Source organism: Pelobates fuscus, chromosome 7 (assembly GCF_036172605.1).
Source record: "Pelobates fuscus isolate aPelFus1 chromosome 7, aPelFus1.pri, whole genome shotgun sequence".
Lineage (NCBI taxonomy): Eukaryota > Metazoa > Chordata > Amphibia > Anura > Pelobatidae > Pelobates > Pelobates fuscus.
In genome coordinates this window covers 134,442,910-134,470,902 of record NC_086323.1, presented here as the reverse complement: position 1 = coordinate 134,470,902, position 27,993 = coordinate 134,442,910, and the positions used below count along the sequence as shown (strand labels likewise).

General features: G+C 40.7%; 1 protein-coding gene across 2 annotated transcripts in view; it reads right to left on the bottom strand.

Annotated features, from left to right (window-relative positions):
* The window catches only part of GRM7 (glutamate metabotropic receptor 7), a 438,658-nt gene that overhangs the window by 156,594 nt on the left and 254,071 nt on the right, over positions 1-27,993 (bottom strand). For both annotated transcript variants that reach the window (XM_063426679.1, XM_063426680.1), the window contains exons 5-7: positions 19,548-19,688; positions 14,842-15,045; positions 8,724-8,863 (exon numbers count right to left, since the gene is read on the bottom strand). In XM_063426679.1, coding sequence (XP_063282749.1) covers positions 8,724-8,863; positions 14,842-15,045; positions 19,548-19,688 — 485 coding nt within the window. The remainder of the gene's footprint in view (positions 1-8,723; positions 8,864-14,841; positions 15,046-19,547; positions 19,689-27,993) is intronic.

Sequence of the window (27,993 nt, the reverse complement as noted above, 5' to 3'; positions counted from 1 at the left end):
TACAGAATATTCTGGCGCTATACAAATACTACTACTACTACTACTACTACTACTACTACTACTAATAATAATAATAATAATAATAATAATAATAATAATAATAATACTAACAACAACAACAGTACTCCCAGAGTGAAGAAAATGATAATCATCTTTATGAAGCACTTTCAAAACTGCAAGCAAATGTGCAAATTAAGTGGCTTTTACATTTCGGGCCCCCATCCCTTTACTTTACGTATGTATGTCCCAGGGTTGAATGACCCAGTAAAGATATCTCTAATTCATGCTGGTACCCCATTCGCTTCACTTATTATACATTGTAAAGGGGATTTTTGAAGATTCCTTTGGAATGCAACTTGTCTTGATTGGTAGTTTATTTTGCATTCGGGTTCCCGTGTGCAATTTGCTGCCTTGGAATCAATATCTCATGGATCAAGAACTGTCAGAACTACAAAGAACTGTGCAAATGAAGTTGCTTTCCGGGTCCCAATCCTTTTTATGACATCATTTTACAGAGAGAGTTAATACTTAAAATTAATGATATAATAATAGAACCATTATAATCTGAATCCCAGTCAGGAATCCTGCTAGTGGCTATTTGCAAGGTAATATATAATGGTAGATTCCAAAAAAATGTCAACGGAAAATAAAAAGTCTACGAGGGCAAAATTCCAATACAGTAAATATTGCAAAATTAATGACACCCCTGTATGCATTGAAGTAGTAGTTTAAACCTTGACATTTTGAAACTCAAAATAGTTACAGAATGCAATGTGTCAACATAATGCACTTTGATTCTGTAATTTGCACCCAGTTAACCCCTCTTTTTCCGTTATCTTTTACTGTGATGCAGATAAAAAGGTTATTTTTAGTTAACCCACAGTAAAGTGTATTGGAATGTAAGTGTATGCAAAAGATGAGATGAATTAAAGGAACACTCTAATATTAGAACGGGAGCGAGAACGGGAAGCGTTGGGGGACTTATGCACATGCGTGACACTCGCCACACTGCGCCAATCGACATCTCCTCATACAAATGCATCGGATCATTGCATCTCTATGGGGAGCTTTTGCTTTTTCATACAGAGCGGAAGATGCTGGATGTTGGTCCATCAAAAAGATGACACCTCTAATGGGGAGTGACAGCCACAACAGGTGCTCTTAAGGAAAAAATGTAAACACTGCCTTGTCTTGGAAAAGGCAGCATTTACAAATAGCAGCTAAAAATTGATCTATTTGCACCATAACCTCTAGACTCGGATGTTTCCGATGTTTGGAGTGTCCCTTTAAGTTAGAGAATTAATGTTGATTTGAAATAGCAAAATATATCAAATTCTTTCCACTAAACTGATTTGCAAAAATAAAAATAAAAGTACACACCACTGCAGAATGGTTAAAATACTAAAGTTTAGTAAACAGTCGCAGTATTTCTGTTGATTATTTTATTTTAACTGTCATCTTGTATGATTTTTAGATGGCTAAAGAGCATGGTTACTGTGGTAGGGCACTGTGGGAGGTAGGCTTCTCAAACTGGTGAAGAGCTGTCATTCAACCCCATTTATTTTAAATTATTAAAATAAAACTAGCAAACTTCTTTCAGAAGGCAGAACAAAGTGACATAGGATTCTATCATTCCGATGACAGTTTCTCAATCTAACACCATAGTTGCATCTTCAAGATCCATCGTCCGACCCACTTAATTGTTACTCCTGACAGGTAAAAACAAACTGTTGACATGAGATGTGTGATTTAGTCTCATATCAATCTGTCACATAGAATAGACAGGAAGGCATTCTTCAGGAAAACCAATCCTGAGACTGATATGCATGTACATCATTTTTCTATATAACTTACAAATGTCTTTTGACAATTAAAGGCTGTAAATCAGATATCACTGTTTAGAAACCCTATGCTTTCTCTGTTCTAATTAAGTACTGCAAACATCTGTTTCATATAACAAAACCATATCATTTTGAGAACACACAGATCTGCGTTTTAGGTTTATGGTGGATTACAAATGTGCCTTTTGTTTGTCCTTCTGCGCACATACAAATCGATAAGCTTCAGAGATACTTTCAAGGATGCTTCATAAATGTATATTGTCGTTCTCTATTTAGCATTCTATCTAATGTTAAATCTAGTACAGCTGGATGACTGAATGTTTTTAATGCAATCCTTTAAGATCATTTTGTAGAACGTATAATTTTTTGGGAAATATCTACAGTTTTTTTTTCTAAATTATGACATTGAGGTAATAAGGTTTTTGATCTCCACCAACACTGATGACAAATGATGCATAGCCCCCAATTAATTAATAGAGAGGCATATTCGAATGTCTTAATTTTAATAACAAGACGTCGACCACATGCATGATAATATTGTAGGCCTCATCCCCTCAAAGAAATTAAGACTGATGGTGGTACAGTTCCCTATACAGGTGGAAAAAATGAGAACGTATTCTACTTTTGTCTTATACTTTCAAATAACAATATTTTCGCAAATATCCCCTGCTGGAAATAATAATTTGGGAGAAAAAAACTCTTTTGGGACAAAATCGTTAGCTTTCAAATTTTGTTTGTATTACTATAAATGATAAAATGCTTCAATAAACTTCTAGATATCAAGGATGAGTACAAAGGGATTTGGAGTGATGGAGCAATATTGATGAGTGCTGTGTTATGTCTTGAATTATATCGGTATTACCACACTGAGATGCAATACTTTGACTTTCAAGATAATGTGTTATTGGTGAGTACTGCTGTCAGCTTAGAGATATAAAGGAGAATATAAGCTTAAAACATGGAACTTTAAGAGCAGGGAAAATTAATTTGCTCTCCCCTGGCTTACAGCATGCCACTCTGGCTTCTCCAGTCGCGTTTAATGAAAGGTCTGATGACAAAAGGTGGACGGAATGAAAGGCTTAGAGAAAGCACCTGAGGGCTCCTTACAATTTGCTAGCTGCCTTTAAATGATTTATCAACACGTGTATCTGTAAACACTCTTTGACCTTCATGCTTCTACACTATAGGGAATAACAGCCATTGGTTATTTGTGAAGCTTAGGATATACAAGACAAATACTAATTTGATCACGTTTAAATATAAATTGCAGATGCCATTCACACCTTCGTATTCAAGCATCTCACAGCATTTTGTGCACATTTTCATATACATTTAAAACATTTGTGGTGTAAAAGTCCACTAGAGATTTCAGTTAAATAAGGCGACATCAAACTTCAACAAATAAGCACTTCACTAAGCACAGGTGTATTTAGTGTTAAAGTACCAATAAAGGAACCCTATAGTGTTAGCAATGCAAACCTGTATTCCTAATGTTAAAATGACCCTGCCCTTGTTATGTACATGATTCCCCTCAGCCCCAAAAAATAAATGAAACGTTTTCACCCACTTTTTTACAATACTGAGACTCCCTTGGTGCTGCTCAACTCTTCCCACCTACGACGACATGACATCGAGGAGGCATGGCTTCCTCTGGTGATGGTATAATCCAATGCTCCTCATCGACCCGATGCGCATGCACAGCAAGCATCCAATGCTTCTCATATGGTAGTATTGAATCCAATGCATTCCTATGAGTTTTACATGGTCAGCACAGCATAATTGCTTCTACTGGAGGTCAGTGTAACAGTCACTAGATACATGTGGCGGTCTGCCAAGGTTTCACCGCCACAGATATCCCTTTTCCCATATAATCAAGCAAATAATCCTACAAGTAAAATATAGCTGGTGTTGCATAACCCCCCACACATGAGCCAAGACTGTTTAATTAAAGTATAGTCATCAAATGAATACAGTAAGTAAACTCCTCCTCTGTGCATGAGAGATAATTGAGTCATGAACTGTACAAACTCAGTCATCTACAGGGACAGAAAAGTATAACAATTTCTGAACACCCCAAAAGTTCCCCCAAAATACATAGAAACCCCACAAAACATCCCTTGATAGCTGGGATCTGGGCAAACAAAATGTCAAAAAATCACCCAGATCCGTTTGGTAGATTTGGATCGCCATCACGGGGAAGTTTTGACCAGTCTGCCACGAGGTTGAAGCCCAAAATAGTTCCAGGGAAGTTGTAGCAAGAGCCGGTCTCTGTTCATGGGGTTTTGTAGGAAAACCACACAAGTGAGACGAAAGCAGATCAGTAGAGAATGCTCCTTGTGTTCGGTAGTATATATAAGACCACTGTACCCTGACCGCTTTATTAAATGAAGTGGCCTGATAGAATTTAGTAGTCCTGTACAGAAAGTTAAGATCTGAGGAGATTTAGTGCTAGCAGTTTCATAGAGTTAGATTGCTTAGGACAGAGGGGTACTTAAAGTTGTAAAGTGCTTGTCTTCAAGGTGATGTTGACTGTAACTCCCATGATTCTCATCAAAGGATAACAAGCATTCTTCATCCCTTCCTAAAAAAAAACAAGAGACTACCTACCTGAGAGAGGGCTTCTTCCCAAGCACGCCCGCCAGACATAACTCTTCTTCCCAATCAGGGTAGGCATAACTGTCCACAAACCTTGTGCTCAATGTAATTTTAATATCAAATTAATTTCTTCTCTAATGCTAAATATAATTTTATTTTCATTTATTTTCAGTCATGGCACGCTCTGCTGTTATACATAAAATAATAAATCAATTTACATATAATGCTCTATTGTTTAACACAAGTGCGGTATCCAGCTTTTTTGACGCACACACAAATATTAAAATTGCATGTATATGATAAAATAATATATAATTAAAACGATATAAATATATCAAAGAACATTACACAAATTGTAAAATTCTGTTAGGATGAGGAGGCCCCGTAGGCTTTTAGAGACGCAGATTCTATATTAAACTTCTAATCATGAATTCTCCAAACATCCAGAAATGTCACCAAATGTCAAGAGACGAATAGAATGACGTTATAAAAGTAATTACTATAAACAAACATCATGTTATTGACAAAAATAATCCTCATATCAATTAACTAATACATGACTGTCCAATTCAGTCCTCCAGAGTCATAATCCTGCCAGGTTTCTACATTTTTTTCTAAATAATAAGTGACAATTAATTAACTTTGTGTAGTACTAAGTGATAAGCTAAAACATTAAGCTGGAATGAGAATAAGAAATGTCCACTGCTATCCCAGCAATTTTAGATGTGAATTCCATAAAAAAGACTACGCAAGAATGGGCCAATTTTAGTTGTACTCACTGTTGCTTTTAATTACCTCCATGGTGCAAACAGGAGATAGCATTTTCAGTGTTTAAATAGTCAAAGGACAAACGCATACCCAAGATGGGTGGACGCATTTTGCGTCTTAATGACGTTTCCTCAACAGCTCAACTGCCCACACTCACCCGAGTCAGTAGATTTTTTTTATTGTATTTTTTTTTCTGCTTGACACATTTATGTTTTATTTTAGTTTATACACTTGAAATATAACAAAGAGGAAGATTTAAAACTTTCCATCACTTGGATATAGTCTCCAAATTCTGAGTGCAAGGATTTCCTATATGAATATTTAAACCATGGTATGAAAGTCTTATGAATAATTTATACTCTGCTTTAAAAAAAAAAAAAAACATATAGCACTTTATGATAAATAACGATTCTCATCAGTCAATACTCCAAAGGTCAGTAACACAGGCTTTATTACCTCATCATTCATCAATCTGCATCGCATGTAATTTTATAAAGAATACCACTGTATTCACTAATAGCAAATTGATTGGATTTGATGTGATTGGCAGTGTTAAAAAAATATGCACTGATTTTACACTGAAACATTGATTTATTTTGAATGGATTAGATCTTTATAAGCATACTACACCATAAGCACAAAATAAACAGATCTGTGGAGCTCTGTGATACAATACTTTGCACTTTACTGTATGAATTTGTACTTGTCTGTCTGTCTATGCCAGTGTATACCTGTAAAAACCAGTGTGTGCCTGCGCTTACCATTTGGTGCCTGTCTGTATGTGTCTGTTCCTGAGTGTGCTTTTGCATGTTGGTGTGTATCTGTACTTGTGTGCTTGTGCATCTCTGTGTGTGTATAAATGGTGGAATTGAGAAGGAGTATGTGAGGGGCCAAAGGTGGAGCTTTAGCAAGTGGTCAACAAATTACTTTTGGACTTTTTTACCAAAGTAACTTCTTCGTATGCTTTTTCTATATTGGCTTACATGTGCAAAGTAGTGTCTTCATTGCTATAACTGAAACAGACAGAGCTTGTAACATGATTGATAAGAAGCTAAGGTGGAGGTAACCCAGTTACAGGAAAAAGATGTGATTTTTCCACTTTTATTTTAACTTTGTTACACCTCACAAATGGAATAAACAATATGGAATATACAGCAGCAAAACTAAACACACACATTTTTTAATGTTTCTTATAAAATATGCATAGCAATCTAGCACCTTCGTACCTCTGCATTTATTTATAAGGTCGAGATGTGAGAATCTTCTCTCACCTTTTCCTTAACTAGAAATGTCAATCTAATATTAGTAAATCGATGATGAGATTATTAGCAACGGAAGAAATGGAGAGGGTGATCCAATGTATATTATCTATTCCTAAACAGAATATCATAAAAATAGAACTTTTACCATATTCTACAGGGGGCACAAGACACTGGGCAAATTAGGGGTTCTTTGAGGAAATCTGAGAAATTAGTTTAATATAAAAAGAACACAAATGAGCACAAAATCAAATTAAAAGAATGTTAAAGCATAAATGTATTTAAATTCCAATATCATATTAAATAAATGGCACAACTATTAATGGTAACTATTCCTCATATCAAGTGTTGCAAAACCCAGTAAAATTAGATCGATAGATCAATAGATAGATAGATCAATAAATCAATAAATAGATAGATAGATAGATAGATAGATTCAGACAGACATGTGATGGCTCCAGTCTGGAGTACAACTGTAATAAAATTTAATTATTTGTAGAGATTAAACATTAAAATAATCTAAATCTATGTATATGAAGTTAACCTTATCTGTATTCCTGTGAGAGCAGCCATTTTAACGACCTGTCACAGGATTTGCATGATTATTCCTTCTTATTAAATTACCCATATCCTCCACCTCTCCCATATTGGGATGCAAAATACAATCAACAGATAATGACTGAGAGTGACATTTTGCTATTTATTTCTTTACTTCAAATCATGCTTCAAATGCATTGTATGTCGGAAATAAGTCAACAGCAAATTAATGACTTCAGGGAAAAGGAAAAACAGCACAAGATCAGAAGGTTATGGTTCCTCATTATAAGCAGCCATGGCGTCTTATAAAGCATGCATCACGCAGGGCAGCAGTGATTAAAATCAAGCCCTAGAGTAAAAATGTTTCATAAGCAGGTTAAAATCAAAACAAACACATTTTTGCCAGAGTAGTTCATACCAACCAACATTTGAGAAAGAGTGACGCGGGACATAATTTGACGCACTAGCTCTTCCTGCGTGGTCCTACTAGCTGGTGGCCTGCCAGGCTGCCTGTCAGTTGGCTGGCCTGTTCTTGTTCAGGGCTGAGCCACCCCTTTTCCAGGTGGGCCACATCAGTGCGGGTTATTGCCCTTAACGTGGCTTGCATCAATGAGGAGAAATATGCAAATGTAGGATGTTAATCTGGGGTAGATAAAATAGTAGCTGCCCAGCTGTTTCACAACTAGAGCTACCATAATGCTTTGCAAGCCTTAAGGAAAAATCCAAAAGGCATAGGGAATTTCTGCAGTCTGTGTTTTTTTTTTTTTTATTGTGTAATGGTAGCTTTACAAGGAATTAAGAGAAAAGACAGACAATTATTATTTACAGTGGAATTAAATGAGGTCTACTGTTTACAAATTTACAGAAAAACGATTGATGCCCATTAGCGGCATTGCACCAAACATAGTTTTAATTATTAAATAAATCTCAGTATTTGGGACCCCTGGAACTACTCCCCAAATCCCAGAATATTTGAGTACAAAATCAAATTATTAAATTGAAGGAAGAAATAGTTTCTTGGCCATAATGTGCATGCTCGTCGCATGCACATTATGCCTTTCCCGTTGGATAGCATTTACTCAAAGCTTTTATAGATGCTGGACGTCTTTATGCACAGTGGACGTCCAGCATCATTTAACAGAGCCAGACTTCATGAGACTGCAGGAAGCACCTCTAGTTTCTTTCACTAAAACCGTAATATTTTTAATTCCAGGATTATGGAAACAGGAACACTCCACCCAGATCACTTCAACACGATGAAATGGTCTGGGTGCATATAGTGTCCCTTAAGGACTCATGACATGTGTGACATGTCATGATTCCCTTTTATTCCAGAAGCTTGGTCCTTAAGGGGTTAAAAGTGGTTTGGAACAAAATGATGGAATGGTACCCAGATATTTCACTACCATAACCACTACAATAAGCTGTAGTGGTTATGTTGCATAGAGTGCTTATTTAATCAGAGGAAAGATAAATTACTACATGTTTTTCTTAGAGGTGTGCCCTGGGTAACAAATATTTTGGTGATTTTGAAAAAAAAAATCCAAAATGGGCTTCTCAAAAACAACATTGTAAATTGAGAATAAATATGATGTTAATAATGTTTGTTTATGAGTGGTAAAAACTCTGAAATTACACTGCAAAACTATAACAGATAAATTAGGCCAGGGCAACCTGCTGCATTTTCGACATTGCCTCAACATGGATAATCAGTGTGACTCACATTGAGCTGTAGTTCATCTGTCCATTGTCCAATCAGTCTGTATCCTGGGGTGCTACGGTTTGTGATCTGGTACTGGAAGATGTCATATCGCCCCAGAGCATCACCATTCTTATTAAACAGCACAGGGGTCCCGGCACTGCCTGCATGGGTAGAACATTTCATATTACAACACATTTCTTCACCGAGAGACCTTTACAGTCCAGTGACTGCCAAGAAATATGTTTTTGACTTTTTTTTAATCTAAATTTGGGTTTAAGGAGTTAATTCACATCTGTGCTACGCAGACAAAAATTGTAGGTCATAATTAGTTTAAAGAAAAACAAATTCAGACAGGGTTATTCACTGAAGTGAGAGTTCAATGTTACGTTTATATTAAAAGAAAACTGGCCAATTTGGAAAAAATCAACTATGCTTCCCGGTTGGCTACCTAGGCCTCGAAGTTGACATTCAATGTGAATTCACTTTGTATTCTCACTTTATTGAATAACTTTGTAAGAGTTTGAGGGTTGTTGTTTTTTTGAACTTTACTGATTTGGTCAAAGTTTTAAAAGTATCTTGTCAATTCACTAGTGATTATACCCTCGAGTGTCATGTTCAATCTATCTGCTAAAGATACCAAAAATAACACTAAGAACATCACCCCCTTAAGCCATATTAAAGTAAACTAAGCATGTCCAAATATTAATTCCAAGCATTACTTGGTCTCATTTATATTATTTTCAGGTCTCATTACATCTAAGTAGCAGTCACATGACACAATAAGAGTGCATTGGTAGGTTTAAAGACTGTCAAACCATAGCAACAACAATAAAAACGAGTAAAAAACATGGCTTGTCTGATGTCTATATGTATTTAATGTATATATAATGCAGAAGAGAAAGGAGGGGTTAAGGGGAAGTACTTTTCAGAGTGTTATCATCAGCAAATCCAGTATCACATAAATCATTACAATTATGTATTATGTACATTAGTATGATATCTTTGCTGTAGGGGTCGAGACGACTCAGTGCTGTTTCCTATGATTACGGTTTTCAAGGTTGCGTCAGTAGGTGAAAATGTCATGGTAGGTAAGTACCAACTGAGAAGAAAGAAATCATGTGTGTATGGGGGAGATGAAGGGGTCGGAACTTGAAGAACTTGTATGTTTAGCCAGCCAGGGCCGGCCTTAGGCATTTGGGCGCCCTGTGCAAAAAATCTTCACAGCGCCCCCCCTTCCCGTTCCCCCCTCCCCCACTCCTTACCCCTTCCCACACACCCTGTCACACACACACACACAGGCAGACAGCCATACACACACACACACACAAACACACTCAGGCAGTCATACACAGACAGCCACACACAAACACACACACAGACATAGAATGTGACGGCAGATAAGAACCATTCGGCCCATCTAGTCTGCCCAGACACACATAGGCAGTCACACACAAACACACACACACAGGCAGACAGCCACACACACACAGGCAGACAGCCACACACACAGCCACACACAAACACACAGGCAGACAGCCAAACACACACAGGCAAACAGCCACACACACAGTCACACACACACAGACAAACAGTCAAACACACACTGTCAGACAGCCACACACACACAGTCACACACAGACAGACAGACACACACACACTGGCAGACAGTCACACACACACACATAGGCAAACAGTCACACACACAGGCAGACAGCCACACACACACAGTCAGACACACACACTCACTAACAGACAAACACACTCACAGACACACACTAACAGACACACACACACTAACATACACAGACACACACTAACATACACAGACACACACTAACATACACACACACACACTAACAGACACAGACACACACTAACATACACACACTAACAGACACACACTCACCCACATTAACACATTTTTTAAATTTATTTAGACACCCCCCCCAGCCTCCTTACCTTTGGGAATGCTGGGGGGGGTCTCTTCCTCCCTGGTGGTCCAATGGCTGCTGGGGCGGCACTGGCGGGCGGCTGGCGAGGGAGCACTTCCTTTGAGCTGTCTGCTCAGCTCCCTCGCGCGCCGCACAGTGAGGCTGGGAGCCGGAATATGACGTCATATTCCGGCTCCCAGCCTCACTCTGCGGCGCGCGAGGGAGCTGAGCATACAGCTCAGAGGAAGTGCTCCCTCGCCAGCCGCCCGCCAGCACCGCCCGACCGCCCAGCAGCCCGGCATGTCTGTTAGCCGCAAGGCTAACAAGACATTTGCCTTGGGCATTTGGGGGCGGCTTTTTTTGCCGCCCCCTGGAAAATGCCGCCCAAGGCAAATGCCTTGTTAGCATTGCGGCTAACAGACATGCCGTGTGAGCTATGCGGCCGCAGGGCGCCCCCTGCACCATGGCGCCCTGTGCGGCCGCACAGCTCGCACACCCCTAAGGCCGGCCCTGTAGCCAGCGTTTCAGCTAGTTGAGTGTGTGTAAGGTGGGTGTTCTTTTGACAGCGGTCTGATAATCACGTTCTAATAACAGCATTGACTATACTTTTTTAAAAATTAAAAACACAAACTTAACATAGTTTACCATTTAAAAACAAATTCAAACAAACTGAACATCTCCAGTATTTTCTTGGGTCTTAGTTGCTTCCAGAAGCAGCAACATGAAACAGTGTTGAGTGACAGATCGAAACTACCATACCAATAAAAGTCTCAATCCAACAGCTTGTGTCTTCTATCTCTACAAAAAGTGCAGAAGGGGTATGGGATACAAGCCTTTGGAAGTCCAGAGAAGCCATGTATTTTTTTATATTTTTCTGACTACTTTTCTTGAGAAATGAATTTATTAATTCGCGAAAAGAACTTGTTTTCTAGAGATAACAAGTTGTTTTCTCGAGATGAGTTACACAAAATATTAAGTACACATGGCTTCTTCTGGATTCCATACAAGGCCACTTTTTTAACACCTAAATATGTCGTATAGCACTCGTGTCAACTTATGCCTTTTTTTACACGGCACTGTCCAAAAAAACTAAACAAAGTAATTTTAACACACACTCTCTTTTTTCACTAGACTCCTAAGGCTTAAGTTTGTAAAATCACAATCAAAGTTACACCTTAGATTTCATCTCCAAGTATTACCAAGCCATTTTCTCCAAATATAGAAGACGGTAGGTCTATTGCTCCCACCAGAAGAATAAGCCACGCTATTGAACGTTATCATTAGTAATGGGAACTATTGTGAATCCCTGATATTCTGACTTATTAGAGATTATGATGTGTTATCAAAAGGAACATTAACCATAGATTCAACTGTATATAAAAATGGAGACTATACTAGATTACCTGAAAGAATCCTTAGTTTATAACTAAGAATACAATCCAGACTGTGTTTTTTCAAAGCTTTAAGAGCAGAACTAAAAAATTTGCAGCTAAATTGCTTAATAATTAGTGTTGCTTTTTTCCTAAAGCTGGACATTACCAGTGGGATGTAAAACTCTGAACGTGGGTTAGCTTCAGAAAGCGTGTGCGCCTCGAGCTCACAATACCGGCCAAATTACCAAAATTAGCTCAATTATACCGTGTAAGAAATGGAGAGAATTATTAAAGAAATCATAGGGTGATTTGAGCAAAAAGAAAAGAAATAATAACTCTTCTTGGGGCTATGATTTCTACATAGCAAGTTCAAACTAAAAATGCAAAGGTGGAGAGCAAGTGAGAGATATATGGGATGCAAATGTACATATACTTAAAGAAAAAATGTAATTTTTAGTTATTGAAAATAAAATATTAAAAATGGGCGAACTTTATTTTTTAATAATTTAACATCACCGTTTTAGTGCATCTCCAAATGTATCCTTTATCCAAGGGACACTTTGGGCACCAATGCAACTTTAATGCCTTTCTTAGGTGTTGACTTTTAACATGGTTTTGTTTTGTTATTTTGCGTATTCAAATTTCTATAGTTTTTGAATAAAATTGTTTAAATAAATTGTTTTAATTTACACAAGTCCTACGAGCTCTGGCAATTTCCTGCACCTAAAGAAGAGTTGTGTCCTCTTAAAGGCACAGTGCTAACAATACTGAGAGCCGAGAAATTTTGGCTCTCTAAAAGGTGAGCAATTACTTGCACCATTTTATTTATATTCATATACTGATGATAAGACACTAGGAATTCGTTCCACTCTTTTTTATTTCTTTCCTGAGTACCTGGATCTTCATGTAGAAGAAGTTTGGTATTATCTATAAATACCCCTGTGATTGTGACTTGAGCCTATCCTCCCCAGGCTCTAAGCCATGTGAGTGTGTTGCTTATATACTTCCACACTATCTAGTTGTTTAGACATACTACACCAGATTGTGTCTATTTGTTTCTTCTCTTTAGATATTTGATATACATATTGTTCCCTTACTTTAAGGGTAAGTGTTTAATATCAGCGCTCCACTGGGTATATTTTGATGTGATACATCTTTTCACTCAAAACACTCCACATTCTGTATGAGTTTGTGTTAAGTTAAGAGGTACTGACACTTGTGTTGAGCTGCTAATTAATTTGGTTCGGTATTTAATATCTTTAAGCACCTTATATTTACACAGTGCACTTTTTGTTCTTTGAATAAAATAAATAAATGTTTTGCTGAATTCTGCATCTTAAGCCTGCCTCTTTAGCCACGCTCCCTCACCCCAGAAAAAGACTTTGATAAAAACCTAGAATGAAAAAAGGTAGCATAGTGAAATCTGTAAACAGTTTGTAAATAAACACAATATGGTCTTACTCACATATTGTTGAGCCACTTAGTAGCAGGCTAAAAAGAGCTCCGATAAGCAACTGCGCTAATGCGTTGCAACTTTAAAAGTCTTTCTCAAAGTGCTTGGTAACTTTTCAGATCGATATTCACTTTTTAAATCTACAAAAAGGTGTGCTTTTTCAGTCCAGCTGTGTGCCGGGAATCGCTGTTGTGTTTTGGGTACGTCACTTCCGGTTTATTACTTCTGGGTCAGAGGTCAAGTATATAGTAAGGATACCACTACCTCTTTATAGTTTCTCTGGCTGTCTGCAGTCAGGTTGTGAATTAAAAGCAGCTCACTCCGTGCTTTCAGTGGCTGAGCTGTGTGCCTACACTGATAAGGAAGTATTTCTGTCAGGAGGGGATGTGACTAAAGAGACAAGCATATGGTGCAGCATTCAGCAAAAAAAAAATTTGTGTAAAAAACAAAAAATTGAGCTTGCAAAAAAACATACAGTATATTAATGAGGTCAAAACTATCAAATGTGTTAAAGTTGTATTGGTGCCTAGAGTGTCCCTTTAAGTCTTCCTTGACGAGAAACAAGAAGCCTATTCACGCTTTAAAGAGCTGAAACAAGCACAGAGCACATTTTTGAGATGACCGGCACAAGCCCAGGCCACAAGGATTCATACATGTCTAGTAGCAATGGATTGCCTTCATGGTCCTATGTTGGAAAAAAGGGGCATGTACTTATACATTAGAAAACAGTACACATAGTGGTCAGCAGTTTACTCAGAAGGGATGGGGAGGGTGGTCCACCTGAGATGACAGCAGAGCAGGATGCACACTTCATCAAGCTTCCCAATAAACATGAATTCACTGAGACTATCCTGATTTCAGGGTTCTGTTCCACCATCACAATTTTGTTCTTCGGTGTCCTGCATAAGGTCACCAGAGAATTGTCTCCAGCAAGCACCGCACAAGAGCATCATTAGACGCGTGTTGAGGTCACTTTGTTGAGGTCACTTGGAGCATACTCATAACACTCCAAAAACAAGGCTACTTTTGTGGGCAGCCCCAATCCCCTCTTTCTTTTTTGTGCCACTGGCATGCCAATTTAGGAAGGCATTATATGAGAGTGTAGAACACTTGACTGATGTAAGAGAATTGTAGTGAATCTAAAGTGAGGGAAAGTATTGCACTGGGTCTAATGTAAAATTAAGCATTACAGGTTATTGTGAAGATAGCATTGCAGTGGGTCGGACATGAGGAGGGCACTGTGAAGGAGCAAATTTGAAGTAAGCATTACACACAGTCTAATGTAAGTAAGCAGTGCACAGCATTTTATTTAGCTTATATGTAGTTTCCAAAAACAGATATGGGTCTACATATTATCATGTAAAAGTATATCAAATCCTTACCATTGAAGCTGACATTGCGGATATATTTGAGAAGTTTCTTCCCTCCAGCATGCTCCATTTCTGGGCAGAGTCCATGATAGCCTGAAGGACACAGATCCTTATGCATGTTGTGTAGAGCATGGGCCATCGCGTAGACTGCATCTATCACAAATTGAACTCTGCCATCCTGCTCATAGTGTGAATCTTGCCCAATACGTTCTAGACCTGAAAAAGGGAAAGTACATTAGGAGCCGCTGTCCGAATCCTAGTCAATGTCAGGAAAATGGAGAGAATATGGAGTCTTCTAGATGAAGGATAGACAAAAAAAATAAAAATAATTTAGCCTGGAACAGCATCATATCAGTAGTAGTTTTATAATAACTGGAGGTTAATTCTACAGAAACAGTTCAATTGGGTGGTCTGTTTTATTTACCTGCACTAAAAAAAAAACTTGAAGAAACTCTAATTTAATTGGAATCACAAGTGGATTAGAAATTTGTTTAGGGCATCAGCCCTCCATGGGATATTCACTGTATATGTATGTTTCCAAATCACAATTTGCTAAATATTGACTACACAGCAATGTTTTATTACCCCTACAAAATTGTTTGCAATTGTAAGCTACCTTCTGCCAGGCATATCTCAATATAGATTTCATTTTTTCAATAAAATAAGAACAGGCAGGAGTTCAAATATAAAGAAGGAAGATGTCAATTGGAAAGTTGGAGAAATATTTTTACCAAACCAGACTAGCTGGCCTGTATCCCAGAGTATTACATCTTATTTCTGTATATTGTTGGCACACCCTACAATGGCTTGAATGAGTAAAGTTATAATTTCGGTATTTTAAAACTGCATTTCACTTCTGTAAGGGGACTCTGATAAAGGGGCTTGTTTCCCATTTCCTGGCCAGTCTGATAAGAGAGGAGCACGGTGAGCAACTTCCTCTACCATGGTCCCTGCTACATACAGAGGAGGTGATCTGGCATAGGGGGAATGGTGTACGTGTGTGTGTGGGGGGGGGGGGAGGGGAAGGGGTAGGGGCGATTAAGGAGACACATGGATGGGGCTGGAGGGATTAAGGAGATACATGGATGGGGCTGGGGGTTAAGGAGATGTATAAATGGGCCTGGCAGGGTTAGAAAACACATGGATAGGCCTGGTGAGTTAGGGAAACACATAGATGAGGTTGGGGAGGTTAAGGGAGACACATGGATGGGGATGGGGATGGGGCTGGGGCTGACAGAGACACATGATGGGGCTGGGGGATTACGGAGACACATGGATGGAGTGTGGGGGTAAATTAAGACAGATGGATGGGGCCAGGGTTAAGGAGACACAAGGTAAGGAGACACAAGGAGAGGCAAGGGGCTTAAAAAGACACATGGAGGGACTGGGAGTTTAATGAGACACATGGAAGGGTTGGGAGGGTTGATGAGGCACATGGAGGGGCTAGGGGGTTAATTAGACACATGGAGAGTCACACAGAGGGATAGGGGAAAAGATGCACACAGAGAGCTGGGGGGAGAGGCACACTAAGGACTGGAGGGAGATAGGCACACAGAGGGCTGTGGAAGAGAAACACAAAGGACTGAGGGGAGAGATGCACACAGAGGATTGATGGTGGGAGAGTGGGAGAGGCACATGGAAAGCTGAGAAAGGGAAGAGGCACACAGAGGGCTGGGGGGAGCAACGGGCCACACAGAGGGCTGGGGAGAACAACGAGCCACACAGAGGGCTGGGGAGAACAACGAGCCACACAGAGGGCTGGGGAGAACAACAAGCCACACAGTGGGCTGGGGGACGACAAAGAGAAACAAAGGTGGTCTGGGGACAAGAGACCCACAAAGAGGCTGGGGGAGAAAGAGACCCACAAAGGTACTGGGAGGGAAGGGACAACCAGAGGGGCTTTGGAAGGGGAAAAGAAACACACAAAGGGGTGGAGGACAAAAAGACACACTGGGGTGCAAGGGGGACAAAGAGACACAGGTAGGGGCCGAGGAGGACAAAGAAACACACGGAGAAGCTGAAGGGGACAAAGAGACACATAGAGGGGCTGGGGACAAATAAACAAAGAGATGCTAGGGGAACAAAGAGATGCAGATAGGGGCTCTGGGAAGAGAAAGAGACATAGAAAGGGCCTGAGGAGGACAAAGAGATACAGAGGGGATGAAGGGAACAAAGAGATACACAGAGGGGCTGCAGGGACAAATTGTTACATAGAGGGTCTGGAAAGAGACACCCAAAGGGTCTGGGAAAAAGACACACAGAAGGGCTGTGGACGGGGGGAACTAGACAGACAAAGTAGTTTGGAAAAAAGAGACACACAAAGGAGCTGGGAGAAAAAAGAGACACACAAAGTTGACAAATAGTGTTTTTTAACAAATAGTTTTGCATTGGCCCTGTGTGCTTTTCCAGTGTTTAGTGTATGCACATATTCCTTGTGGAAATTAAGTAAGACACTATTTCAGTGTCAAACACTATATAAAACCCTCAGTTCAAGGAGCGCATTGCTCTTTTGTGGTTCCTTAGTGCCCCAATTGCACATTTATAGTGATTTTGTTTGTTTGGCTACTGACATGACTTGTCCTGACTATTCAGATGTTTGGTATCACTGACCAGGCTTGGCTTATTATTCTGTCTATCCTCAGGTTCCCTAGACCTTGGTCTGTCCGGTTAACCTATTGCTATTACGTCTTTGGGTGCGTTAAGCACGGCCACCCTAAGGCAGAGTAATATAGTATGGGTTTACGTACTGACAATACACATGACAAATACATAGCTGAGTTAGAGAATGTTTTCAATTTGCCTTTATTGGACCAAAATTTCAAATTCCCTTGTCAATTCGCTCCAATTTTTAGAGGAAAAACTCCAATGATTGCTTAACAGGTTTCAAAATGATGATTTTGACTTGACAACACTGGCTCCACCCAACGGAGCAGATCTGGGAAAAGAAAGGTCCATCTGAATTACTGGCAGGTCAGCCTTGCGCCAATCTGCCTGCCAATCATGTAGGCCACTGAGGGAAGACCGTGAGGGGAGCACTGTTTCAGTGCTCTCTGCAGATTCCTAGAGTCCTTAATGTAGTGTTAGAGTGTCTAATGATGCGCTCGCGGACACCAGGGCACAAAGTTGGTACGACAGGACAGAACCTGAAAATAAGGACTGTCCCACTGAAATTGTGATGTTGGGAGGCATGTTTTGATGCCATTCTGTCCCACTTCCCTATAGCCTGGCATGCTAGTGAGTTACCTAGTATGTTGTTATGGGTGCATATTTATTGTTTATGCCTATTTACTGAGATTGTTTATTAAATGTCTCCCTGGTGTATCCAAATTCAACATCAGTTTGGGGGTTGATCATTTCTAATGAGTTAAACTATAGCTTTATGCAACTAAATTTATTTTTATTCTAATATTTCACATCCTGATTTCTCAGTATTTCTCATTTTATAAAAAATTTTAAAATAATTTTCTAAAAGTAACACATCTGTATGAAACAAAAATCCATTGCCATGAAAATGACATGCGTCATCCTGTGATTATCAATATTTTTTTTTTCTAAACGTCCGTCTTCTCCATCATCTGAGAATGTTATCGCTATCTTCCATCTTCTATTTGACCATCTCCTTTTGCTATGATCTAGCGGGAACATTGCTAAAATATCCTCGTTGCATACAGAATATGAAACTTGCAGAAATATACTTAAAGTAAAACATTTTAATGCAAAGGCTGGCGTGTGATTGGGCAGGGGCAGTTTTATAAACATGTTGGTAACATGTGCATGCAGTTATGTATGTATATAATAAGTGTGTTGTCCAGTCATGGCAGTTATTCCATATATGTAAAGACATAAATTAAATACATTAATAAACTCCATGTTTTTGACATGTAGTTGCAGATGTGACTGCATAGTTGTATTAAAAACTATTACAAGAGGGAGACCTTGCATAGCTTCTACCTGACCTGCAGACACACACTGTACAAATACATGTAGAAACAGGTGAGCTTATAGCTGCTGTTATTTTTTTTTTTCAAATTCCTAGAAGAAACAAGACTTAGAGGATGGGGATCTCCTTTCACCAAAATCTGTGCAAGAAGAATATGTTGTTTTTATTGTGCTTTGAGTTTCCCATTAAATTAGCTATCTTAGCTATCCATTACCCATTATGTGATGGTTTGTGAGGTTCTATGATAACATATTATGCATCACAGTGATTTTATAAGATACCAAGAACCAACAAGAACCATACAAATTATCAAAAGCCCCAGCTCTCTGTGCTCTGTGAGACAGTACCGTAGCTATCCAGTTAGACCTGCAAAACACTTCTTATTCATGAAAATTTAATGATAAGCACTCATGCAACTGTATGAAAGCTGATTGAGACTAAGAATCTTGCAGAGGGTCTGTTTACATATGCACAGTTTGCAGTACATACACCACAAACTCACACAGAGCCGGGATGTGTGGTATTCTCACAAAAAAAGCACAAATGCACACCAGGACTGGCTGCAGGCTCTCAGCTATTTCCTAGTTTCTGCTGATGTGATTGTAAAAAAGTAACAGATTCTGGGGATTTATAGCTAATGAATCACATTTACATGTAAGTATTCTTTAAACAGTTTGATATTTTTAAATTATATTTATACATTGTCTTTATAATGAATTAGCGGTTGATTCAATCTGTGAATGAATATATATTGGTTCTAAATCAATGGATTAGTTACCTGTACATTTGCGGTCAGTGTCTTCTTTTTTAGAGCCAGTAATAGTTAACTTGCAGTTAAAATTTTCTTCCCAGTATTCTGCAAACCAGACATTTCTCCTGTTATTTTCCAAGGTCCGTGATGTGAAGTAAGCATCGAATCCTGGAAGAAAAGATGAAGAAGAAAAAAACATGACAGGGGATAACCACAATATAAATTTAAATTAGAGGGGCAAAGGTTTCAAATTAATTTCAAAAAGTATTACTTTACTGAGAGGGTAGTAGATGCCTGGAATAGCCTTCCAGCTGAAGTGGTTGAGGTTAACACAGTGAAGATGTTTAAGCATGTGTGGAATAGGTATAAGGCTATCCCAGCTATAAGATAAGGGTCGGGACTATTGAAAGTATTTAGAAAATTAGGCAGACTAGATGGGCCGAATGGTTCTTATCTGCCGTCACATTCTATGTTTCTAATATATATTCAGGGAATGCACTATTCAATAAAACAATGCATACATGTACCTGTTGGTCTTTAAAGCAAACCTAAGAGATACTGCATTTACACTTGCAAAAGCAAAACCTTCCACATTCTATAATCCAGGCGCTGCAGATGACGATGCACGTGATTCTCAGCCAGCCCTATGGCTGAAAATGTAATTTGAATCTAAATTTTAAAGCATTGCCTGCCAAGTGTGGTCTATTACGCCGGTAAGAATGCAAAAAAAAAATAAAACTGCAGGAAACAATGGGATTAGTATTTATTAAATATTGCCTTCAAATTTGTTTTTTTGAACATTCTCGGTTACACATAGAGGCCTCAGGACGACAGTGGGAGTGCTCGCCTCTGAAATACACTGCATTCATTTATTCATACATGCTCAGAATACTTGCCTACTGTGTCCAATCTACACCGCACACTGACTGGCATACAGAGGGTACGTCTAGATATGTACAGTGTGCTGAACTGCAGCATCTGAGGGTGAAAGCCTCAGCCATTCCACCCTCGTTCATGAGCTTCTATTTGGCACCCCCAAGGTGCTCGTCAGCATGGCAATTGATTTGTATTTTTTTCAATAGGATAGGAAGGGTTGACGGCCCAAATCAGTAGCCAGCCAGTTGCCCAGCAGACTATCAGACTGGCTCAGTGTTAGTAATATGCCCAATTACAAAGCTATTACGGTACTGGAGAAGATGATGCACAGCTGGATATTATTCATAATGTGTTTGTGAGTGGATGATGTACCTGGCACGTGTCTGGTTTTGACCTTAGCAGCTGTTTCTTCTACATTTTTTAAATTGCTTGAAGCTTTATTATTATAAATACAATCTCAATTATATTGCAACCATTTGGAAGCTCTGCTTTTAGAAACCTGGGAGACCATAATATTAAAACAGTACAATATTACGACAACCCTGTGTATACTGATATAACAAGCAACACACAGTATCCAATATCTAGAGCACACTTTATATAGTGATGGGAGAACGTCCAGCGGATATACATGGATGGATCTACAGCTGAGCTGACATAAAACCCTCATGCTCACACACTGACACAACCATAATATAACCCACTTGTTCCAACCTCACTTCAGTCCTTATAGCACATCAGTTCAGGATTTGAGCATTCCCCATTTCTTTTCTGATAAGAGCACTGACAAAGCCTTGTCTTTTACTAATAACATAGTCCAAAGGACTGCTCAGGCAGTAGCAAAAAAGAGTATAGAGGTCATACCTGGAGATTTGCTATGAAGCCTATGTAAGTGCAACCTTTTTTTGACTAGAGTCTACCCTTCTTCTAATGCCTACCTCCAGCAGGATAACACACAAATGTCACAGGGCCCGTCATCTTATGCTGCTTCCACCAACATAAAAATGAATTTGAAGCCCATGGAGCAACGACGTAAGGGGAGTGGGCCTTGACAGAGCCAGAGAGTGGGCAGGTGCAGTTAGTTAGGGGTTGGTTTAAGCTAATGGAGCTTGGGGGTGGGGTTAAGGGAGTTAAAATAGCGGCCATCTCAGAGAGGGGCCATTTTAATCAGAACTTCACTCACCTGTTAATTGTCCCTCCCACCCTCCCTTAGGTGTTGTGATGAGTTCCCGTTTGGTCACAGCGGCGGGAACAGGGCGTGGTAAAGTAGGAAGTTGGCTGGAATTGGAAGTGGATAGGCCAAGGCCTAGCCTGGAGTAGGCCAGATGGAAATGAGTGTTGGTAGGTTCAAGCTCTTCGGTGGCTACGAACATAGGGGGTAGGGGTGTCTGGGTACACCCCTACAGTTAACGGTATGGTTATGGGGCCTCTTTGGTAGGCCGTGTGTTACAAGTTAAAATGTTATTGGAATGTTAATGATTGTTCAAGTGGTAGGGTCATTGTCAGGGGTATTGTGCGGGGGGATAGTAACGTAATATCAGTAATGACAATGACCCTAAATATGTTCATTTGTTTAATAATTAATAAAGCTGTGGACTTTATACTACAACAGTATTAAACTTGTCCGTGTATTATTTAAGTAAAGTTATAGCACCTGCCGAATAACGACGGTGCAAATGTCATGATGTTCTTCGAAGGGCATCACGGTCACCAGATGAACTTAACAGAGCAGCTTTGGGATTTGGTGGCATGACTGTGCATTGGGCAATGCAGAAACTAAGTGAAGGTATGTCAATATGGACACAAATCTCTAAAAAATATTTTATCACCTTGCTGAAGAATTCAAGCTTTTCTGGGGGCAACTGAGGGTCTTACTCTGTATTAGAAATGTGTACCTAACAAAGGGGCCACTGAGTGTATTTCAGAAACATCTGCAATGCCAAGATGTGCCCAGAATGACCAGATTTCTCCTTGAATAGTATAGATGCATATATGATGTATATAAAAAATACATTATGTTGGAATGTTACTGCACGCGCTGCAGAACTCATTTTCCATAAGCATACCTGCTTGACAATTCTCGATTACCCCAAGGTTGTTTCCCTTTGTTCTTTAACTATATCTTGAACAGAGTTTCTATGACTTAATTAATTGGAAATATCCGGGTCTGTTCCACTGTAAGAAACTGCAGTGCAAAGAGCAGCCATTCCATTCTAAAGCTCTTCTTCATTCAAATGCATGCTTAATTGCACAAGTGCATCGTTAACAGTTGCCAATCAAGATTAATTAGGAGCTTTTCAGTTACTGGCTATTTAAATATTTGCACGTCATGCTGCTGCTTTTGAATATCTGTCCTGCCTTGTGCTCAGTTCCGAATTATACACCCTTAAAATGACAAATAATATTGTCTGTGTTATTCTAATCTTTACTTACTGGCATGGCATTGGATGGGGTAAACTAAACAGATTTATAAGTGCACTGAGATTATACCAGTCCAAATTCAGTTAAATATTCATGTGAAGGACCTGTAATGCACCTGTGCCTCCGCTGGTGTATCTGTATCCTTTCTGCTCATTTGCAGAATGGGAACATGGGATACAACAACCTTTTTATTATCCAAACAGGTTGCAGACTCACCTGTACACCTTGATGGTAAAATACATGCATATAGACTCACTTAAGTAATACAAAATAAATTACAACTATAGTGGTTGTACAGCTGGCTCTCCAGAGTGTATGTGCACACAGGCTGCTGGGCCACAACAATGTGTGTGCATGCAGAATACACAACAATGTGTGTGCATGCAGCAACTAGTGTATTTACATACAGAGTACAGGTCTAACTAGCATACCTCCCAACATTTCAAATAGACAAATAGGGATGCTCTCATTTTAGGGATGGTGGTATGGCCAGGATGAGGATCGTTTGAGAAATATCATGCAACTTAAATGTTATATAGAACAATGATTATTATTTGCATAGACTATTTCTAAACACATTTGTTTTAGTTTAAAAATACATTACTGTAGATCTCTGTTATACAATCAGACACACCAACAACATGGAGCTCCTAGGGACATTAAGATAGAAAAGGTGTTTTCTATCTTCGTATTTTTAAACGAAAACTGATGCCAGCAGGAAGATATAACATCTTTCTGTGGATTGCACTGTGCCACCACTAAAAATAGCGGGGGAAATAAATCATGGAAAAACAGGTGCTATTTGGGGTTCAAATTGATAAATGATAAGAGACATTCTATTGGTTTCCATGGTGATTGCTCTTTATTCAGCACTTTCCCCAACATTGCTCCTGTTTTTGCCTTGATAAATCTCCCCCATGGTGTGCGTCTCATTTTATGGTTATTTGTGTTCGTATTGTATGGTTACACATACTTGTCATGTTTATGTATCAGAGAGATATGCTCAGTACTCATTTCTTAGCACATTGATGTCATTCTTAGGCTGCACCCCCTGTGGCGTCTGCATTCTCCTCTCCTCTGGGGAAGATGGTTCTCTGCTGATAAATATTTCAGACAGGTGAATTTATCTGCAGCAAGGAGTACGGCAGGAGGCAGCTAAGTACCCAGAACCTCTCAGTAACAATGCCAAGTACTTTGTATAAAGTGAACCATCTGTGCTGCTGTGTACATATAAATACAAAATGTGTCAGTGAGGCTCTCACAGACAGGGCATGGAGGAGAGAAAAACACACACTTCATTCTGAGATTGAAGCAAAGCAGAAGCTGTTCGAGTGTACAGGCGAGGAGAGAGGGGGACAAGTGCAAATTCAGAAAATAACATTAATGAGAACAAAAATCTAGCAGCACACTGGAGTAATCTTTTCCTGCCACGAAATTACAGTACTTGCACATTTTAACAAATCCACAGATTTTCTGTTTTTAGGGCATGAATAGTGGGTTAGCATAGCTCCCAAGTGTCCATATTTAGAAGAAACAGTCTCTATTTTGGACACAAATTCCTTTGTCCTTCTTTTCTGCCATAATGTCTCTTTTTCAAAGAGCTCCATATTGTTGGTATTTCTGAGTGTATAACAGCAATAATACTCACAGTAATCTGAATTTAAACCACAATAAATGTGTTTCAGAGATATTGTGTGTAGATAAGATACATTGTTCTTGGTACATAGAAACAAAGAAAGATAGAAAGATGGAATGTGACGGCAGATAAGAACCATTCGACCCATCTAGTCTACTTTCATTAGTCCCTGGCTTTATCTTATAGTTAGGCTAGCCTTATGCCTATCTCACGCATGCCTAAACTCCTTTACTGTGTTAACATCTACCACTCCAGCTGGAAGGCTATTCCATGCATCCTTTGCCCCTCTCATTTAAGACTATGTCCTCTTGTTGTGGTCGTTTTTCTTCTTTTAAATATAGTCTCCTCCTTTACTGATTCCCTTTATGTATTTAAATGTTTCTGTCTGGTATTTCCTCCACGCTATACATGTTACGATCCTTTAACCCTTCCTGCTCAGTTTTATCCTGCAATCCATGAACCAGTTTAGTAGCCCTTCTCTGAACTCTCTCTAAAGTATCAATATCCTTCTGGAGATATGGTCTCCAGTGCTGCGTACAATACTCAAAGTGAGGTCTCACCAGTGTTCTGTACAATGGCATGAGCACTTCCCTCTTTCTACTGCTAATACCTCTCCCTATACAACCAAGCATTCTGCTAGCATTTCCTGCTGCTCTATCACATTGTCTGCCTACCTTTAAGTCATCAGAAATAATCACCCCTAAATCCCTTTCCTCAGATTTTGAGGTTAAGACTCTATCAAATATCCTGGTATTAAATTACATTTGAGCTGCATGAATTGTTATTAGTGAGTCGAAAAAAGATAAACAAAAAAATCTTAGTCAAGGGTAAAGTCTGGCTAGTAGGAAGGAAAAAGGCAGAAAAATAATGAAAACTTTATTGAGACAACATGTATATTTAAAATACACACGGTCAGACATACAAGACAAGTCACAAAAGGTGAAAAAATTTAAACGTGCTAAAATTAATTAAATAAGAAAAACACTGTCGTAGGTATTCTCAACAATCTATGCAGAGTATAGGGCCTAATATGGATTATCCAAATAGATATCATAGGGAAAGCATTGTAAATAGGCTAATCTCCACAAAAATGGTATATTAACTAAATGTTTACCCACTAAACCTTTTAATGGTCCCCAGTTGAAGGCTCTAAAGAGGGAGCAGTCATTCCTCAGCAGATTTGTTAAATGCCAGTTGTAACTCAAAGAATAACAGGGGTCATACGTAATTAAATCTGTAAACACAACTTAGCTCTAGAAAACATCACTGTAGCAGTTGTCAGTCATTTCCCAAAGTCCTGAGTCTACCTCAGCACAGGCTAAAGAAAGGTGTGCCTATGTATACCAATAGGGCAACAGTGTGGATAGATATATTCCCTAGAGTTCATATGTATATGTAGAAACAGGCTATCTTACAGGTGTGAATAGAGTTAGAAAATCACTAGTTACACAAAGAACTTGAAAAAGTGTGCATTTAGTGCGTTTTGATGTATAGTTACACCTTTGTCAGGTTAGACGCCGCTGTTTATTCATATTGTAGCCCACGAAGCAACGCAGGGGGCGAGCCATTCTAATCTGAGCTGCCCTTACCTGTGAATTGTTGCAGGTCAGAGTAGCTCTTCTTTTCTCTTTTGCTGCAGGTCATGGCGTCTGCCGAAGAAATCTTGGCTGGTGTCCGGTCGTTGGTGCAGGAGAGAGGCCTGGGATGGTTACAGGAGCAGCTGGGGGTTCCAAGCACGTCTGCTCCCCACGTCGGTGCGGCGGAGAAGAGGCCTGCAAGGCGGGCGAGACCGCCCCAGCGGCTCAGTCCGGGTTCGGTGCCGGCGGCGCGGAGGAGGAAGAGAACTGCTGACAGGGAGAGTGAGGTGGCCGGCGGGTCTGGAAGCCTGGGAGGCTCGGATTGGCGGCCGTTGCCGCCTGGTCGTCACGGTGCCGGTCAGGTGGGACGGAAGGCCGGGTAGGGGCCTCTTGCCAAGAGCGCCCTCTGCCGCCAGGCGGAGGGCAGGACACCCCTGGCTGCTGATGGAGCCCATGGGAAGGAGGCTGCGCAGAGGACCGGAAGAGGAGCAGTGCTGGTGTCCCAACGTCCTGGTGAGTCGCCCCCTGGGGGCAACACTGAGGGGCAGGGGGGTGTCAGGGGACCGGGGAGCACCATGACAGCGGGCTCACATGGAGGTGGTGGGGTCCAGGCGGGCAGTTCGACAGGCAAGTCAGCCCTGACAGGGGTTAGGTCTCCAGAGGTGGATTCAGGGGATGAGGGGAGCCAGAGGAGTGGGAGTGTGCCCCAGCCCAGTGGCAGGTCAGAGGCGCAGAGGGACTACAGCCAGGAGAAGAGTGTTGGAAGGGGTGCAAGGGAGTTGGTGACCGGGAAGGACGGTGCGAGGCGGGATAGTCGCAGTCAGAGGAGAGGTCATGCAGACGGGGGCCCCAGGGGGTGTGACGCGCGGGAGGCCTTCTCAGGTCGCTCCCAGGCTCAGCGGCGCAGGACAGGCCCCACCCGGGGGGAAGATAGAGCCACGCCAGGCAGCGGGAGGGTTGGATATGGCAGCTCAGGACGATCTTCGGAGCGATGCAGGCCTAGGGACGGGAGCACTTCGCGGAGCAGGGATAGGAGGAGGAGGTACACCACTAGGGACGGATGGAGGAGGTACCGGCACAGTGAGTCAGGGTCGGTGGACAGGGTTGGATCCAGACGGAGTAGGAATAGGAGCGACCTTGGGTCTCAGGCCGAGCAAGGGAAGGGGTCTTGTCATGACGGGACAGGAGGCAGACGTGACGGACGGGTGGGGCTGAAAGCGAACAGACTACCCAGGTCACCTTCTCATTACAGGTCACGAAGTGTTTCGCCTACAAGAATTGATCGCAGCAGGGCGGGCAGGAAGCGACGTCCCCTGGACACTTCGAAGCCAGTCGAGGCAGTCGGAAGGACGGTACCCCCGCGGCCGTCCGAGGTCCGGGGAGTGGGTGGTGAGTCAACATCTACACCTCATTCAGGGAGCTTGTTAGGATGTTTGCAATCACTTTTGGGGTCATGGTCGGGGGAGGCGGGGTCCCCTGGGCACTTCAGGAGGGTGTGGGCAGCGGATAGCGACCTAGGTGTAGGGGGGACACCGGAGGGGGGCGCGAGCGGGGGCGCCGTGGATGCGCCCACTGGGAAGGGAGATTGTGCAGTTGCGCTGGAGGACCGTGGAGATATTTCGGAGGCAGCATGACAAAACGTGCATGTGTCCTTCGCGGGACCACTGGGTTGTCATCTGAAGGCTGAAGTTAAGGAGAGGATAGGAAAAGGGGAGTTTGTAGAAATATTTTCTCTTCTTCCCCTGGAGGAGTTCTTAGATTTGAAGGAGGAAGACAAGAAGGACGCGAAAAAGGAGGAAGAGGAGAAAAGGCGTAAGTATCGAAAGATACCTAAGACATTCGGTAACTGGCTGCGTGCCTTTTGCATTATGGCTAGCGTGATAGGGGAAAAGAGCCCGGAACGATGCTCGCAGCTTTTTTGCTACTTGGACGGCATAGGGGATGCGTACAGGACCTACGGGGG